The 18,529-nt window shown below is 57.6% G+C and overlaps 1 protein-coding gene across 1 annotated transcript; it reads right to left on the bottom strand.

The window, feature by feature from the left end:
• Positions 1-1,700: 1,700 nt before the first annotated feature.
• QPRT (quinolinate phosphoribosyltransferase) lies at positions 1,701-17,660 on the bottom strand. Its single transcript, XM_079784338.1, has 4 exons — positions 17,614-17,660; positions 3,903-4,438; positions 2,588-2,719; positions 1,701-2,517 (listed from the first exon to the last, which is right to left on the bottom strand). Exons 1-4 carry the CDS (start codon positions 17,624-17,626, stop codon positions 2,299-2,301), a joined length of 900 nt encoding a protein of 299 aa, XP_079640464.1. The 5' UTR covers positions 17,627-17,660; the 3' UTR covers positions 1,701-2,298.
• Between the last annotated feature and the right edge of the window lie 869 nt (positions 17,661-18,529).

The raw sequence follows: 18,529 nt of genomic DNA, 5'->3' as shown, positions 1-18,529 counted from the left end.
CTCCCCGCTGATTGCTCTCGGGACAGAGTCCAAGTCCTCTGACCTCCCATTTTGTGGTCTGGGCCCCGCCCAGCTCCTAGCCATCTCACCTCTTCTGATCCCGGCTTCGAATCTTCCACCAAACAATCCAAGTCGTCGCTGCCTCGGAGCCTTTGCCCAGGCCTCCCCCTCCGCCTGCCCAGGATCCAGTCACCTCTGGAGGCGACTGAGGGCTGAGCCCTTCCTGGGCGCAGGGAGAGCTGGGGACTCGGCCTGGTAGATTTCATTCTTCACTCCCCTTTGTCTCATTCCAGCGGCCGTCCCCCCCGCACCCCCCCCCCCCGCCACACACACACACACACACACACACACACACACACTTATTCCGTCCGCCTGGGTCCTGGGGGCACTTGAGTGCGACTCCTGGCACACTTCTCCCCTCAGCTCCGCTCAGGCCGATTCCCTCCTGGGTTCCACCTGCTTTGCCCTCCAGTTCCCAGCTCATCCAGGGGCCCCAACTTCCCTGTCCTGACACCCAGAAGCGCCCCTGGTTCTAGGGGGTTCCGTTCTCCTGCTTCAATCAGGTCTGAGCTGGGGCTCGGAGGTCTCAGTTGCCTGGAGGGGGCGGCGGCCTCGTTGAGCTTTCACGGTTTCCCTGGGGAAGGACGGGAGGATTGAGAGGCGCAGTGTGTGAGAGAGGACAGGAGGGGCTCCAGGTGGCACCTCTGAGCTGTGTCCTGGGAAAAGGTCCCCTCCCTTCCGTTCAGGGTGTTACCAAAGGCAGCGTCCACTCTGGCCGGGGTCTCTGCTGGGTGAGTCTTCCCTGGGCCGAGCCTGCTCCCGGCAGGTCTGAGGGGCCTGGGGCTTTTTTTTTTTTTAAATATATTTTATTGATTTTTTACAGAGAGGAAGGGAGAGGGATAGAGAGTTAGAAACATCGATGAGAGAGAAACATCAATCAGCTGCCTCCTGCACATCCCCCATTGGAGATGTGCCCACAACCAAGGTACATGCCCTTGACCGGAATCGAACCTGGGACCTTTCAGTCCGCAGGCTGACGCTCTATCCACTGAGCCAAACCAGTTAGGGCGGCCTGGGGCTTTTGCATCGCAGATGAGCTCATGGTTTTCCTGATCTGCCCCTTCCCAGGCCGCTTCCAGGGTGAGAGAAGGGGCTCAGGGAAGGGTACCCCCCAACAGGCAGAGTGGGCCTCCAGGGTCCCCTAGGGAAGGAGCCTTTGGGACCAGAGCGGTTTTCTCTCCTGGCAAAGGGCGAAGAGAGTGGGTGCTGGGAGGGGAGGGGGGCTCCAGACTGGAACCCTCTGGGAGGAGTCACCTCAGGGGCCACCCTCATCCTAGGGAGCCCTCGTGCCCCGGTTCCTCACAGAACCACCCCAGAAGGTTCGAGAGAGATGAGCCTGGGCTGGGGCTAGGGGAGGGGCGGCCGCACAGGTGAGCGAGACCTCAGGTGTGTGTTTGGGGAGCAGGATTCAGACTCCCTGCTTAGACCCTGGTCCTGGCTGTGCATGGAAGGAAACGAGCCCCCTGAACATGTACCCGCCCCCCCCCATCCCTCACGCCCTCAGCACACCTTTGCCCCGCCCCACTGCTCTACCGACCGACCGACCGACCGACCTCTCCCAGCTGACGGCCGGAAAGGCGGATCGCACCACGCAGAGCCTTCACCTTGGGGAAGACGCACAGTGACGTCTGCTGGGGACCCAGGAAGCGAGGAATGGACAGGTTCTCGCCTCCACCAAAGAGGCGGCAAATGCAGCCAGAGGTGAGAGGCAAAGACAGTAACCTACAACTAGAGCATCAACCAAGTGGAATGTTCCAGCCCAACATCATGTCCTCGAACTACGATGTCATTCATTGCAAAGCACGTACTGTCACTCAAAAAGAACAGTGTCGCTCAAACTATGACCAACGCTTGCTTATCACTCACCACTTCTCCTTATCCTGTAGAAAGGGCTCTTACTTCAACAGAGATGATCAGGTGTTCTCTATAACCTGCATGTTCAGGCCACAGCAGCTACGGGATGGCCGGCCTGGTTGACAGTGGCCAATCAACAACTGTTGATTAAAGACACAACTGGACTGGAGAGAAGGCAGTGTGTGAAAAAAGTGCATAGCAGAGAAGACAACTCTGCCATTTCTAGTATTTCCCGAGCGCTTACCATGTGTTAACTACTGCCCAAAGAAGTGTATAAGGTTGGTCATTTATTAGACCCATTTTACAGACTAGGAAGCTGAGGTGAGCAGAGGGAAAGTCCCAAGAAACCATGTTATCCCATTGCCAGTGTCACCCGCCTCGGCGTTAGGACCGGCGGGCGCGGGGCACTGGAGTGGCCCCCTCGGCAAACAGCTTCAGGGAGAAATCCAGAGCCGGGGCCGCCTGGGTCAGCATCCCCAAGGAGATGACATCGACGTGCGGCCCACAGAACTGAGGCAGGTTGCCCAGCGTGATGCCCCCGCTGGCCTCCACGCCCACACGCGGGAACCGGGCCTTCAGCGCTTCAGCCGTGGGGTGCAGCTCCTGCGGGACACAAGCCGAGGGGAGGTGACAGCCCCTGACATGGCCCTTCCCGGAAGCCGACCCCACTCACCTCCGGCCTGAAGTTGTCCAGCAGCACGAGGTCTGCTCCTGCCTCCGCCGCCTCCAGGGCCTCCTGCAGGCTGCTGCACTCCACCTCCACCTTCAGGGTGAAGCTGGCCGCCTGCCGGGCCCGCCTCACCGCCTGCCAGGCCGGGTGAGGGTGACAGGGGTGGTGTTAGGGGCGCACGGGGCTGGGACTGGCAGGCAAAGGTCCCAGGTGGACAAGAGCTTGGGGTTAATGAGGAAACCGGGCATCAGGATGGTTTCTCTCATATTAGGTGAAACCACGTGAAATGGTCACTCTTGTGGGTCCAAAAAAAAAGGCCTAATATCAGCAATATTTGGCATTTGGATGAGTTCAATTTGACTCAGAGCATTAAACTGGAAGGGCTCTTTAAGAACCTTGCCACAGCCCTGGTGGGGTTGGCTCAGTGGCTAGAACCTCGGCCTGAGGACCAAAGGGTCCCGGGTTCGATTCCGGTTCAGGAATCGGTTCGATTCCGGTTCAGGGCGTGTGTCTTGGTTCCTCCCTGGCCCTGGATGTGTTTTTCTCACATCGGTGTTTCTTTCCCTCTCTTTCCCACTCTCCCTGAAAATCAATGGAAAAATATCCTCGGGTGAGGATAAAAATAAGAAACAAGAACCTTTTCACAGTGGGAGACGGGGTCAGGGACCCAAGGCCGGAAGCCATGGACACTGGCTCCCCACGCTGGTCCTTTGCTCTTGAACATCATGCCAAGCGGGACGCTTTAGAGAAGCGCATGCAAGGCCTCGTTTACAGAGGGAGCGCCCGCGGGGTGCCGGGCTCATCCCCCTCCCGCCTGGGGGGTGCAGGGGCTCACCCCCTCCCGCCCGCGGGGTGCCGGGGCTCATCCCCTCCCGCCTGGGGGGTGCAGGGGCTCACCCCCTCCCGCCCGCGGGGTGCCGGGGCTCATCCCCCTCCCGCCTGGGGGGTGCAGGGGCTCACCCCCTCCCGCCCGCGGGGTGCCGGGGCTCATCCCCTCCCGCCTGGGGGGTGCAGGGGCTCATCCCCCTCCCGCCCGGGGGGTGCAGGGGCTCATCCCCCTCCCGCCCGCGGGGTGCAGGGGCTCATCCCCCTCCCGCCCGCGGGGTGCAGGGGCTCATCCCCCTCCCGCCTGGGGAGTGCCGGGCTCATCCCCCTCCCGCCTGGGGGGTGCAGGGGCTCATCCTCCTCCCGCCCGCGGGGTGCAGGGGCTCATCCCCCTCCCATCCCCCTCCCGCCTGGGGGGTGCTGGGGTTCAACCCCCTCCCGCCCGCGGGGAAGGGCTGCGAGGGGCGGGCCGGCAGGGCGGCTGTGACGTCACCTTCCCCACTCCGCCGGCGGCCACCACGTGGTTGTCCTTCACCATCACCAGCCCGCCCAGGTCGTAGCGGTGAGCGGCGGCCCCGCCCACGAGGAGCCCGTACTTCTCCGCCAGCCGGAAGCCGGGCGTGGTCTTCCGCGTGCCCGCCACCTGCCCGGCCCAGCCCGCGCCCCGGGCGGCCGCCACGGCCGCCGCCGCCGCGCTGGCCACCCCGCTGCAGCGGGCCAGCGCGTTCAGGGCCGGCCGCTCGCCCAGCAGGAGGCCGTGCGCCGGGCCGCGCACCTCGGCCACCTTGGCCACGGGCTGCAGCCGGGCCCCCTCCGGGAGCAGCCAGGAGACCTGGCAGTGGACTTGGGCGAAGACGGCGTCGAAGAACGGCCGCCCGGCCAGGACGCCCGGGGACTTGGCCCACAGCGCCGCCTGCGCGGGGGCCGCCCCGGTGGCCGCGGCCGCGAGGTCCAGGCCCGGGCAGTCCTCGCGGAGCCAGCCGGCGGCCAGGGCGGCCAGCGTGGCGGGGGGCAGCAGGAGCGCCAGGCCTGGAGGGAGAGAGCACAGCGCTGTGGTGGGACGCCTCGCCCGCGGGGAAGGGTGGTTCCCGAACCCGGGACTCTGGAGCGGTGCCGGGTGCGGGGCAGCAACCCCGAGCAATTGGACATTCCTGTGTGGCTTTTTAACAAATGTGGTTATTGCCCGGCCGGCGGCTCAGTGGTTGAGCTCTGACCTATGAACCAGGAGGTCACGGTTTGATTCCCCGTCAGGGCACAGGCGGGGGTTGCAGGCTCCATCCCCAGTGGGGGGCGTGCAGGAGGCAGCCAATGAATGATTCTCTCTCATCATGGATGTTTCTATCTCTCTCTTCCTCTCCCTGCTTCTCTGAAATCAATAAAAAAAAACTTTTTAAATAAATAATATTTGTATTGATTTTTAGAGAGAGAGGAAGAGAAACATCCATGTGAGAGCAGAACATTGATGGACTGCGTCCTGCACGCCCCCTACCCAGGAATCAAGGCCGAAACCCCGGCATGTGCCCGGACCAGGAATTGAACCAGCAACCTTACGGTGCACCAGGTGATGCCCAATCAACTGAGCCACACCTGCCAGGGCTCCCATATAGCCTTGGACTCCCCCAAACTTCAGTTATCCCTCGGTATCGGTGGGGGATTGCTTCCGGGACCCTCCCCTCCCATGATACCAACATTCACGGATGCTCAAGTCACCTGTATAACACACTGCAGGTCCATGCATCCCAACCATGGCTCCAAAATGGTACAAGTGTTTATCGGGGGGGAAAAAAATGCATGTACGGGGGCCCGTGCAGTTCAAACCCGTGTTGTTCAAGGGTCAGTTCTATTTAACAACCAGCAAAATTGGGCACAAGCCAACCAGGGTGAAGATCTGGGGGTCCCGGGAGAGGGGCTGGGGTGCTGGGAGGCCCCTGTGGACTGGCCAGGGTGGCAGGATTGAGCAAATAAAAATACACACCACCTAGTTAAATTTAAATTTCTGACCAACATCAAAGATGTTTTAGTATAAACATATCCTAGGTGATATTTAGAACATACATTTACTTTAAAGTATCTGTTGGTGCCCTGGCCGGGTAGCTCAGTGGGTTAGAACATTGTCCCAGTGAGCCAAGGTTTTGGTTCAGTCCCTGGTCAGGGCACATGTCAGAGTCAGCCAAAGAATGCATAAATGGGTGGCGCAGTCTCTCTCTCTCTCTCTCTGAAATCTGTAGGTTAAAAATTTTAAAATACATCTGTTGGTTATCTGAACTGCACATTTTGACCATGTCCTGGATCTTTTCTGGCACCCTTAGTGCTGGGTCAGCAGCTACGGACCAGCCAGGAGCGGAGTGAACAGCATCACAGCATCTCGGTCACCTGCTGCCTTCCAGCCCCCCTGGAAGCCCCAGTAAAAGATGAGCTGTGTGTCCTTCATCCAGGCTTCTCCCTGGCACAATGTTTTAAAGCTGGGCGTTCAGCTTTTTCTAGGTGGAGAGAGGAACCGAGAGGAAAGGCAAGTAGGCCGAGGGCCACACCAATGGGCAGAGTCAGACCAGCCAGGCATTGTGGTCGCGGCGGCTGTCCCTCCGACTTTGCCCTCCGGCTTGGAGACCCCTCCCACACCTGATGTTTCAATAAACTGTCATCTCTCTAGAGATGGGAGCTGTACACGGGGAAACTGGGTGCGAGACCCCTCTGTGGGACATAGCTTCAGGGTGTGGCTGAGTCCTTTGCCCGTAAAATAATAGTTATGGACGCGGTGGTTGGTCTCTAAGGTCCTTCCTGCTGTGAGTATCGGCCAATGTGCCCTCCTGCCTGTTGAATGAATGGGATGAGCGCAGAAGAGGCTCAGGCATGGGGCATCAGCCCCCTCTGCCGGCCAAGAGAAGATCTGCAGCCTCATAGAAGCACAGGAGAAGGGAAGACAACTGGACGATGATAGCCTGTGAGGGTTGGGCTGGGCTGGGTTGGGTTGGGTTTTGTTACTGCACTTTTGCTCCAAGTTGAAGTAACGCCATACACTCTGGCTTGCTCTACTCTCAGAAGTGGGCTTTTCTTCCCCAAAGCCACGTACCTGATCTCCACCCCTCACCCCTACCCTCAGCCACCCCCCTGTAATTGAACCTCAGCCGCCTTCCCCACATTCTCTCCCACGGCTGTGCCAAGCGGCTCCCATGCCTCACTCGGGGCCAGCTGTGCCCCGGCTGCGTGCTGGGAACAAAGCCCGTGCGAAGGACAGCGACACAGCCCCCACCTCCTGTGTTGGCACCAGTGCCGCCAGGCAAAGGCCGGGGGCAAACAGCAGGGGCAGGGCCTGCGTTCCACTGGACTCGGGGCAGTGATGTTTGCTTTTCAAAGCGAACTTGAGTCCTTCAGCTGGCGAGTAGCAGCTAAACAAACGGTGCATCTGTACAAACTGATTCCTCTATGCGGTGGACCTCCGTTCAGCAATGAGAAGGGAACCAGCCACCGAGACACGCAACAGGGACACATCTCAAGTGTGTGGTTCTAAGTAGAGGCCGATTCGAAGGGCTGCATTCTACCTGAGTCATCCATGTGACATTCTGGAAACGGCAAACCCATAACCACAGAGAGGAGACGGATGTTTGCCTCGGGGTGGGGAGGGGCTGGCAGGAAGGGGCAGCACCAAGGAGTTTTGGATGTGATTGAACTATTCTAGATCTTGTCTGCGATGGTGGCTACACGACTGATGCCTTCATTAGCCGCATAGAACCTCACAGAGAAAAGGGAAACTTTTACTGTCCATAATTATACCTCATTAAACCTGACTTTGAAGTAAAACAATAAACAACTAAATTTGAGTGGATCACTCGCCTGTTTAAAACCCCACTTTCACCCTGGCCCGTGTGGCTCAGTGGTTGGAGCGCTGGTCCATGCACTGAAGGGTCGACGGTTCAATTGCTGGTCAAGGGCACGTACTTGGGTTGCAGGTTTGATCCCCGGCCCTGATTGGGGCACATGCAGGGAGGTGACCAATCGATGTGTCTCTCCCATCAATGTTTTTTTCTCTCTCTCCTTCCCTCTCCCCCCTCCCTCCCTCCTACTCTCTTTAAAAATCAATGGGAGCCCTAGCAGGTTTGGCCCAGTGGATAGAGCATTGGCCTGTGGACTGAAGGGTCCCAGGTTCAATTCCAGTCAAGGGCACATGCCCAGGTTGTGGGCTTGATCCCCAGTGGGGGGTGTGCAGGAGGCAGCCGATCAATGATTCTCTCTCATCATTGATGTTTCTATCTCTCTCTCTGAAATCAATAAAAAAAATAAAAATCAATGGGAAAATATCCTCAGGTGAGGATTAACAATAAAAAACCCCACCCTGGCCGGTGTGGCTCAGTTGGTTGACCATTGTCGCATGCACCAAGAGGTCACGGGTTCTATTCTCGGTCAGGGCACATGGAGGCAGCCGATCTATGTTTATCTCTCTCTGGCTCTCCCCTCCTCTCTTTCTAAAATCAATAAAAACATACATATTTTAAAAAAACTCCCCACTTTCATTGTATCATCTTTAGCTCTCTTGACTTCTTTGCATTTTCAATATATTCTTTTGACAAATCTTTATTGAGCAACTGGTCAGTGCCAGGTAGTAATTGGAGGTGACAGAGAGGGCAGCTGTTTCTCTTAGCTTTCAGGCCTTAGCCTGTGCTATTCCAGGTTGTGCCTCTGCCTGGAAGCCCCTTCTGTTACCCTCCTCCTCCAACTCCCCTTCCACCTCTCACTCCTTTCAGGTCTTAGACTCTATCACTCTGCAGGGGGCTCTCAGACCCCGGAATCAGGCCGCATGCTCCCTCCGCTCCTTGCTCCTTCCCTATCACCTCACTCTAACCATGTTTCCTCTCTGGGGGCAAAGGTATGTCTTTCCAGAGTTTCTGGCTGTGTCGCAAGCGCCTGGCACAGCGAACCAGATGAATGTGCTGCTTTGACTGGGCAAACACGGGCCGACATGGAGTTTCCTATCGCTTAGCTTAACGCTAAGTGTTCAGTGGCGCTCATCCAAGCAGAGAGGCCGTGCGGTGGAATGAATCAGAGTCCAGGCGCTGGAGCCTCAGGGCCTGGGCTTCAGGGCGGGCTCCGCCTCCTTCAGCTAAGTGATCGGGGCAAGTGACCCGCCCTCTCTGGGGCCTTAGGCTCCTCACCCGTCAGAGCGATAGCGCTAATAACCCCCTCATTGAGGGTTATAAAAATCAAGTGAGTTAATATTTGCAAAGTGCCCGGGAACACTGTCTGGCACAGGGTAGACGTGTTTGCTGAAGGAATGATGAAGCATTTACCAAGGGTGGTGGGAGCGGACAGGCAGAAATGACTAAGTGTCCCTGGGACGGGGCGGTGGTCCCAGGGGCCTTGAAGGATGAGCAATGTTTGCCAAGCAGAGGTGCCGGGTGGTGAGGAGGGAGGGCAAGATCGTTCAGGCTGAAAGCGCAGGTGTTCAAGGCTCAGAAGCAAGAAAGTAGAGAGAGATGGGAAGGACGGCTGAGGAGGGTTCGCAGGAGAAGTGGTGGGAGTTGAGGCCAGAGAGGAAGAGGACTAAACTAGCTGGAGTCTGGATGGATGGCAGGAGCCATAACGGAATTGTAAGCAAGGGAATGGCATGATTGTGACTTTTTCTAGAAGGTCACCTCAGCCATCAACTGGAGGTGGGTTGGGGGCAAAAGGCGGCGGGAGCAATGGGCCATCGAGAAGAATCTGGCGGTCACCGAGGGACTAGCAGGCGGGGGGAAGGCGGGCGTTGTTCCTGAGGTGGGATGTGCAGGATGAGCAGCTAATAAGACAGAAGCCTCGTTCCTGTCCTGGGAGCTGGAAACTGGCCCCCAGAGCTGTTGAGGGAGGAGCAGGGTGGGGAGGAGCAGGGTGGGGTGGAGGAGGGTGGGGTGGAGGATGGACCGCGGAGGACAGCAGCCCGCTCTGTCTGTGTGTGGGCGCCAGGTCCACAGCCCTCTGCTCTCACCTGGCCTCACCACAAGTACAGCACCCAGCCCCGCCGCCCTGGTGACGGGCTTATAAGCAGCAGAGCTGGGGGGGGGGGGGGGGTATGGGAGGCGCGAGAATGACTTTGGTTTTGCAGATGCCAAGGTTGAGATGCCAGCAGGAAATGTGGGTGGCTGTCCCCGATGGTGGGGAGGAGAGCGGTTCTGGAGCTCAGAAGAGCTACGGGGATGAGGCATGGAGACTTTGGAGTGGCCAGTGTACATGGTTGGTGACTGAGCAGGGGGGGGGGGGGGGAAGATGACTGGTCAGGGAAGAAGAGGAGGCCCGGGAGGGAGGGGTGCCTGGATTCCAAGAAGCAGGGTGTGGCCCTGGCCATGTTCTCAGTGGTTAGAGTGTCACCCACGCCCGCAGTCAGGGTGCGTGCAGAAGGCAACCAGTGGCTAGGTCTCACCTCTCTCTCTCCCCAATCTCTCTGAAAAGCAATGGAAAAAATATCCTCAGGTGAGGATTAACAGGAGGGGGGTGGGGAGGGGCAGGGTGTGAACAGAAGAAGGAAGGCCGAGCGGGGTGGGCTCGGCAGCGGGAAGGCCTTTGCAGAGTGTTGGTTCCGTGTGGTTGGGCAGGAACCACGTGGTCGTGGTCAAGCGTGTGTGGAGGCGAGGAGAGCAGGCAGTGGGTGTGGGCACCCCTTCACCGGGGCTGAGGAAGCAGGGCCTCCACCGCTGCCCACCGGGGTCACCGGGGCTTCCCAGACCCCGGCCTCGCAGGCCCACTGCAGACCGCCTGCACCGAATCTTTGGGGGTGCCCCAGGCCCCAGGGTGTAGAGCGCTCCCCTGGGACCCACATGCACCTGAGGGGAAGAACTGATGCGCACACAGACCGCACACGGCGCGCCTCCGTGTAGGTGAAACGGCCGGAGGCGGCACATGGAGAGGGACGGCTCCGAACAGTGCTCGCCGGGCTGGGAACGCACCCAGCGACAGGAGACCTCCGGGACGGCGGGACTGCTCTGTGGCGGTGGCTGTACCACTCGGCAGAGTTATAAACATCGCTGTGTTGTCTGCTTAACCAAAGAAGAACCCTGCTCTGCGGGAAGGAGGAACCTTCTGCAACCGGTGCAGCCAGGAACTGAGCACCAAAAGCCAACATCGAGCTCCTGAGGGAGATTGGCATCTCTGCCCCCCCCCACACACACACACACACACCCCGCCCGTGGCTCGGTGCTTGGAGCACCCTCCCTGCACCCAGGCAGTGCTCTCCGCAAACCAGATCAGACTCTGGTGCAACCACCAGCAAGATTCAGACCAGAGGCATCCCTACCAGAGGATAGCCCAATTTCTTTAGCAAATGCATTGCAGGGAAAGAAGAGATTAAATAACCTTAAAGCACACACTAACCAATCAATCACAGTGTATTGATCTTATTTGTAACCTAATTCAAACATACTAATTGAAACTAAATTAGGACATTTATGAAACAACTGAAAATCTGAACACTGGATATTTGATAACATTAAGAGAATTTTAAAAATTTAGTTGTGATTGTAATAAAAAGAAGTCATGCCTGGCTGGTGTGGCTCAGCGGTTGAGCATTGACCCATGTACCAAGAGGTCACCAGATCGATTCTTGGTCAGGGCACATGCCCAAGTTGTGGGGCTTGATCCCCAATGGGGGGGCATGCAAGAGGCATCCAATCGATGTTTCTCTCTATTCCCCGCCCTTCCTCTCTCTCCAAAATCAATAAACACACACACACACAATCTATTTAAAGCCCAGCCGGTGTGGCTCAGTGGTTAAGCGTCAACCTGTGGACTAGAAGGTCACTGTTCCCTCAGGGCTCATGTCGGGTTTCTGGGCTTGATCCCCAGTAGGGGGCGTGCAGGAAGCAGCCAATCAATGATTCTTTCTCATCATTGATGTTTCTGTCTCTCCCTCCCTCTCTGAAATCAATAAAAAAATATATTTTTTAAAGAAGTCATTCCTTATATTTTAGAAAATACATGCTGAGAAGTTAATGTATAAGAGATGATTTTAAAAATATATATGTCTATTTTAATTGATGACATTAAGATAATTTAATGTTAACAACCCGGGCCTGTGCCCTGAGCAGGAATCGAGCCATGACCTCCTGGTTCATAGGTTGATGCTCACCCAGTGAGCCACGCTGGTCAGTCAGAGCTGGTTCTGCTTTAAGGTGACCTGGAAGGCAGAAAGCAGAAGGGGGTGTGTGGATGGGGCTGCACTGGCCACGCTGATGGCTGTTGAGGCTGGATGATGGGTACATGAGGGTTCATCAGATTTTTCTGTCTATTCATGTGACTGTTTGACATTTTAATAAAAAAAGTTGGAGAGAGAGAGAGAGAGACACAGAGAGAGAGAGAGAGGCCCCTCATTTGAGACACGGTCAAGCGGGGGAGAGCAGTGGTCCAAAACCCAGGCTCCACAATGGAACTGTCCGGGGAGCTTTGCAAGATGCTGGGCCCCACCCCCAGAAAATCTGATGTAACGGGTCTGGAACGTGGTGACATAATTCTAATTCGCGGCAGAGACGGGAGGTCCTGACCCGCAGGACGAGAGGGGGAGCTGCCACCATGGTGCCTGCCAGGTGCCCGCACTTGCTCACAAGTCCTGCCCGCAGTTTTTCAAGGTGGAGGTCACCGTGTTCACAGATGGAGAATGAGGCGCAGGAACACAGAGGCCGTTACTAAAGGGCAGAGCTGGAAACCAGTGCACCAGCCCTTCCTTCTCCAAGCCCGCGGGGTTCCCGCCCGCCCCTTCCCCCAAGATCAGTTCTGACCGCCTGCTGCAGAGGCAGGTGCCCGCTCCGCGGTCCGTTTGTGAGAAATAAACAAACACGCCGGGAGCCAGTTCCCTTCAGGCCCTGACTCCCCCGCGTTTCCAACAAAAGGGGTTCCTTCGCAAATGCAGGCTCTCTGAGTGCGCAGCTGTGCGTGAGAGGAGCCCACAGCTGCAGCAGCTGGCGGGGGACGGGGACGCTGCCCCCCCACCCCCCACCCCGCCCCGCTCTCTGCCCTCGCAGTGGTGGTAAGAGTTCACTCAAGATGCCTGACCTTCAGAGTATTGTTTCATTTTTGCTCTCTCAACGTGATACCTTTTTCACTGGTTTTCCAGTTTTATTAAAACTGGCATCTCGCCAAAACCGGTTTGGCTCAGTGGATAGAGCGTCAGCCTGCGGACTGAAAGGACCCCGGTTCGATTCTGGTCAAGGGCATGTACGTTGGTTGCGGGCACATCCCCAGTGGGGGGTGTGCAGGAGGCAGCTGATCGATGTTTCTAACTCTCTTATCTCCCTCCCTTCCTCTCTGTAAAAAATCAATAAAATACATTAAAAAAAAACCAAACTGGCATCTCTGGCCCCGCCCTGTGGCTCAGGTGCTTGGAGTGTCCTCCCTGCATCAAGGGGCGGCGTGTGGTCCCTGGTCTGGGCACCTGCGGGGGGAGAGGGGGGGTCAGGAGGGGCGGGGGTTAGGGGACTGGCAGACTATCGCTATTTCTCTCTTCCCCCCTCTTCTCTCCCTCCCTCCCTTCCTCTCTCTAAAATCAACTTTAAAAATAATAATTAAAAAAAAGAACTGAAGTTTTAAAAACATTGGTGTTTGTTTCTGAGGGGTATTTCCTGCATCTCTCTCCACACGTCACCGGAAAGGGTGCAGAGAACGTGGGTTCTGGCACAGAATGTGGGGCTTTTCCTCGCTGGCGTTTTGCTGGTCTTGTCTGAGCTTCCAGGTTGCCCTGACTAGACAGCAGCTCCCTCACCTTCCCTTCCTCGTGACTGGCGGTGGGCGTAAGGGAGGCTGTGCCAATGGGCCGAGCATGAATATAACAAGTCTATGTTCCGAATTGTATGTGGAACGATGTGGCCTGTGTTGGCAGCAACGGTGGTGTTACAAGAGGCTGACAAAGTCTTCCAGCTAAAACCAGGTAATGATGGTTTCCCCAGTTCACAGTGGGAAATTCATGTAGATAGAAGTTGTCAATTTCAAAGTTTTTGCCTTCATAAATTTTTCTTAAACTCTGGGTCCTACTACCACTTGTCTATAATCAAATCCGGAATGACATAATGTACAGTAATAACAGCCAACACTTTTACTGTCCTTCCCAGGCACTATGTCAAGCATTTCATATATATTAACACATTCAATCCTCACAACAACCCTATGGGAATACTATTATTATCCCCATTTTACAGATCAGGAAACTGAGGCGCTGAAAGGGCAAGTAACTAGCCCAAAGTTCACACAGCTGGGAAGAGTGCTATCAGGAACCTCCGCCCAGGCAGGCGGGCTCGAGTCCCCTCACTTCCCCACCTCACTGACGGACAGACCTGAGCAGAGCGAGGACGATGGGCAGGTACAGAGACTCACCAGGGCAGAAAACTCGGGGTGCCCAGCCAGGGGCAAAACTGGGACAACAAGGACCTCGCCCCCAGGGTAACCTGCCCTCCCCTAGCTTATCACCGGACATGCGGGTTAGACCCCTGACCTTTTCCTCCCTAAGATAGCATCTAGGCCTCAGTCGTGTTTCAGCTCCAGGCCCAGAGAAGCAGCAAAACCAGACAAGTGATGCCAGGCTGCCTGGGCGCCAGCTGCACTGACTAATGACCCCCTGGCACCGACCAGTCAGTGGAGACCCGGACCCTGAGAGAGCACAGCTGGAAGCTGATGGAATTCTAACAAGACCCTCCCCCGGACCTTCCCTAAGATTTCCACCTGCAGGAAAGCGGTAAATATGCTCAGGACAAAGGACCCAGTGCCTGCTCTCCCTCCAGGGAGCACTCCCGTGCCATTCCCAACTCTCCTCCTCCGAGGCATACCCCCAACCTCTCAGGGATCCACAACCAGGGGAGCAATGGGCGGTGGCAGCTCGTCCCGGGCTAACCCCTGACCCTGTCTCCAAGGCCCCTTTTCTCTGACCTCCCAGTGAGCCAAAGCGGCCCGCCTGGGCGCTCCTGCTGCTTCTCCTAGGCCCTTCCTTGTGTCACTGCCCTAAGTGTGCTTCTGCTGCCATCCTGGGCCCAACACCCTTTGGCTCAGTGCTGTGTGGCCCTATCTCCATTCCCCATCCCTTTTCCTTAAATAAATTCAATTTTCCTTAATTCACCATCTGAGATGGCTATTTAGCCTGCCTGCGCACCACTGACTTGAACCTTTCACTCACCACACTTAACCTTTTGCACTCGATGTCGAGTGTGACTCGACACGGTTAGCATTAGAATAAAGGAATCGAGAAAAAAGCAAGCGAGTGCAAAGGGTTAATCTAGCACTACGTCCTATTTTAATTTGGCACCTGTTTATTATATCAATATTCAGAGCTCCGTACGCCGCAGTCAGGGGTCCAGGGTCCCTGGAGCTGGAGCAAGAGCCTGGATGGGAGTCAGAAACGCCTGGGTTTGAACCGAGCTCCAGCACCACACGCGGGGCCACGCCAGGCAGTTTGCCAACCTCTCTGAGTCACTGCACCAGGAAGCCCAGAGCTGCAAGGGGAGGGAATGCGCTGATTCCCACCCAGTGCCTGAGCCGATGCCTGACCGGTGCTCTCACGCCCCAGTGTCTCGCTGGCGGCTTTGGTGACCCATTTGGCAAACACCAGGTGGAGACAGAAGCTGGTTTGCACCGCAGCTTCTAGATCAATGCTCTTTTCTTCCCCCTTTCTCTCTAGAGAAAGAAACCACCTCCACGTAGGGCCAAATGTGATTACCCAGTACACAAACGGTGCAATAATCTACAGAACTTCAGAGCAATTAGAGGGTAGCGAGAGAGAGGGCCGCGTGGTAGGCTGGGGCCAGACTGAGCAGGCCTCGAGTGACAGGAAAGAGTTAGGTTTTGCTCAATAGGGAAATCACTAAAACTTTTGATCAGAAGTCACAGCATCAAAAATGCTTTGAAGCCCTGGCTGGTTTGGCTCAGTGGATAGAGCGTCGGCCTGCGGACTGAAGGGTCCCAGGTTTGATTCTGGTCAAGGACATGTACCTTGGTTGTGGGCATATGCCCAGTGGGGAGTGTGCAGGAGGCAGCTGATCGATGTTTCTCTCTCATCGATGTTTCTGACTCTCTGTCCCTCTCCCTTCCTCTCTGTAAAAAAATCAATAAAAAATATTTTTTTAAAATGCTCTTGGAAGTTTAACTGTTGGAATGGTGCCTATGGTTCCTGAAGGAGGTAGTGGGAGGCTGTTGCAATGCTGGGCAAGAAGCAGTAGCCAGGTAGAGTGTGAGGAGGGCGCCCTCCTGAGCTGTGAGCAAAGGGCCCACTACCGGCACCCGCACCCACAGGCTTGGGGCCGGGCCGCCCGCTCGCACCTCGGCCAGGTCTGACCCCGCCACCTTTGCCCACCAGCCTGCCATCTGCTTCTGCCCAGCTCTGTCCTCGCCACTCCCCCCGCCCCGCCCCCGTTCCCCAGCCTTTGCCTCACGCCTTTGACTTGTCCGCTCCCTCCTGGCTCAATTCCCTCGGCTCAGTGACCCCAGCGCCAGCCCTTCGGATTAGAGGTCAGGGGTGGTCACATGTGTGAAGGCAGCGATGACAGGAAGCTTCCACCGGCCACGCCCCCGGGGGGGGGGGACAGAATGGGAAAAGGCGCAGGTGACGCCACAGAGGTGAGTGCATAGGACGAGGCAACTGTCCGGGTATTGGGGTGCGAGGACAGTGAGCAGCAAAACCTCAGTGACCCTGAGGTTTCCAGTCTGAGCAGGAGGGGTGAGGCACGAGCAGCAATGGCGCTGGCATGGCAGGGAGACGGCCAGGTGGAGGCGGGCATACGGGGCTTCCAAAAATGGAGTGGAGGCTGAGGAGGCTGAGGAGGCTCAGGGCGGCAGAGACAGGCGTGAGGGACCAGCAGCAGCAGCCTACCACCACCGAGGGCTGCCTCTGCGCAGGCCTCACCCGGACCCGCACCACAGCCCACGGGAAGGCGCCGATTTCACTCTGTGATGAGGAGCAGGGCACAGCGAGGCTAAGCACCGGGCCCAGGCCACACAGCTGGCAGCTGGTAGGATGGGACTTGAACTCAGGCTCTGCTCTGAGGTCCTTTCTACGCCAAGAGCTGTTGGGGCCAGAAGAGCTGCTTTCACGCAGAGCCAGCAGAAGCCGCCGACCAGGGCGGGACAGAGCGGGAAGAAGCCCAGGGGAGACTCAGAGCGCAGATGGGCCCCTCCAGGCACCGCCCTCTGTCCCCTCACACACCTGCTCTGTCCCCTCACACACCTGCGCTGTGTTATAGCTGCAAGGGAGGCGGCGCTGAGAGCTCAGGTGACCGGCCGAGGTCACAGCCTGTTTCACACAGCAGCCTTCTGACCCCAGGACCGCCCCCTGCCCTTCACTCAGTGGATTGGCACACGGTGCCCCCCGCCCCCTGCCCTTCACTCAGTGGATTGGCACACGGTGCCCCCGCCGCCCGAGCCCGCAGTTTCCCGTGAACAAATGGAGGTGGGCCAGCTTGGACGGAACATGGCTGGAGTCGCAGTACAGGTTAGGGGCAGCCCCCCCTTCCCTCTCAGAGGTCCAGCTCTGATCTGTCCACGACCTTGAAGGACCTCGGGAAGACGCACGGGAAGGGAAATGGACATTTGTCGAGTTTTCACTCTGTGTCGCTGGAAGTTTCCTCACTCGATTCTCGGTTGAACCCCCCAGGTAAGTATTACCCCATTTTACAGCAGAGTAAACTGAGGTGCAGAAAAAGGTAAAAAGGCACTTGGGGTAAAAAGGTGGAATTAGGATCTGAACGCACTAAGCCGGTTCTCACCCCCGCCCCCCTTCATTCAGCATTTAGGGGCATCACCCCGCCCCCCGCAGAGGGTCCCCGCAGAGGGTCCCCGCACTCCGGCCCCGCCCCCACCGCGGCGATGGGATGGGGCGGACCGGCTCCAGGCCTCCCCGCTGCAGCCAGGGGCAGAGTCCAGGGCTCGCCCCTCCCCTGCCTCCCACCGCCTGTCCGAGAGCCCCCAGGAGCCGGCCCCTGAGGCCACCCCACCTTTTCTGGGGCCGAACCCCTTTCTTCTCCAGAGCTCCTTGAGACCCAGCAAAGCGAGAAAGCAGCGTGAGAGGAGGCCTCCGGCGGGCAGAGAGGAACTTGGGGTCCAGAGAGGTTGGAGGGATCCGGGGAGGTTAAGGCCCTCCAAGCACCAGAGGAGACTCGTCTCCGGTGGGGGTGGAGCGATCAGGGACTGAGATAAGTTGGGGGGAGAGAGGGGCAGAGGGGGGAGATGGCGGCGCAGGGACGCAGGGGAGAGAGGTCTGGGGGCTCCATTACCTTCGGGATCCATGACAGCTTGGAGCTGGCTCAGCTGCTCAGATCCAAAGTTCAGAGGGCTCTGGGCTGGGGGTGGGGCTGCGGGGAGCGGAGGAGGCCCCATCAGCCCTTCCCAGTTCCCTGGGGCTCCCTCTCGTCCTCCCGCTCGGCCTTCAGGACCCCAGGCTGCTTTCCAGACCCTGAGGGGAGCTCTCCTTTGCATAACTCAGAAGTCCGCCCCCCTCCCCGGAGCCCAGGGCCTTGTTCTCCCCACACCCAGCGCCCAGGGTGCCAGGCCGGGTGCAAGCGTGTGCTCCCCTGTGAGGGCTGGCGAGCCCCTTGGATGGGACCTAGGAGAACCGGCTGAGTGCGTTCAGATCCTAATTCCACCTTTTTACCCCAAGTGCCTTTTTACCTTTTTCTGCACCTCAGTTTACTCTGCTGTAAAATGGGGTAATACTTACCTGGGGGGTTCAACCGAGAATCGAGTGAGGAAAATGCCAGCGACACAGAGTGAAAACTCGACAAATGTCCATTTCCCTTCCGGTCCGTCTTCCCGAGGTCCTTCAAGGTCGTGGACAGATCAGAGCTGGACCTCTGAGAGGGAAGGGGGAGCTGCCCCTAACCTGTACTGCGACTCCAGGCATGTTCCGGCCAAGCTCGGCCGCCTCCATTTCTTCACGGGAAACTGCGGGCTCGGGTGGCGGGGGCACCGATGCCAACCCACAGGCATCTTCCCAGCCTCTCCCGTCTGCAGACAAGACCCTGCCAGGATGGGGCTCGGGAGACAAGCGAGAGTCCTGGGGCGCAAAACCCAAGGAGGCCTCCCCCCCAGGTTCCGTTTTGTACCTCAGCACCTTGCTTGCCTCTCTCGCCCAGGACTGCTCCTGCCAGCCCTTCTCCAAACTATCTTCTCCCTCAATGTCTTTTTCTCCCG

This window comes from Cnephaeus nilssonii (assembly GCF_951640355.1).
Source record: "Cnephaeus nilssonii genome assembly, chromosome: 2".
Classification (NCBI taxonomy): Eukaryota; Metazoa; Chordata; class Mammalia; order Chiroptera; family Vespertilionidae; genus Cnephaeus; species Cnephaeus nilssonii.
Note: the sequence above shows the minus strand (reverse complement) of the source record. Positions and strands in the feature narration are given on the sequence as shown.

Excerpts from the sequence above, each read along its gene's own strand:
- QPRT (XM_079784338.1), bottom strand. Across the intron at positions 2,720-3,902 it reads CCGCCGGCGGAGTGGGGAAG|GCGGTGAGGCGGGCCCGGCA; the intron begins GTGACGTCACAG and ends CCGGCCTGGCAG. Across the intron at positions 2,518-2,587 it reads TGGACAACTTCAGGCCGGAG|GAGCTGCACCCCACGGCTGA; the intron begins GTGAGTGGGGTC and ends TGTGTCCCGCAG.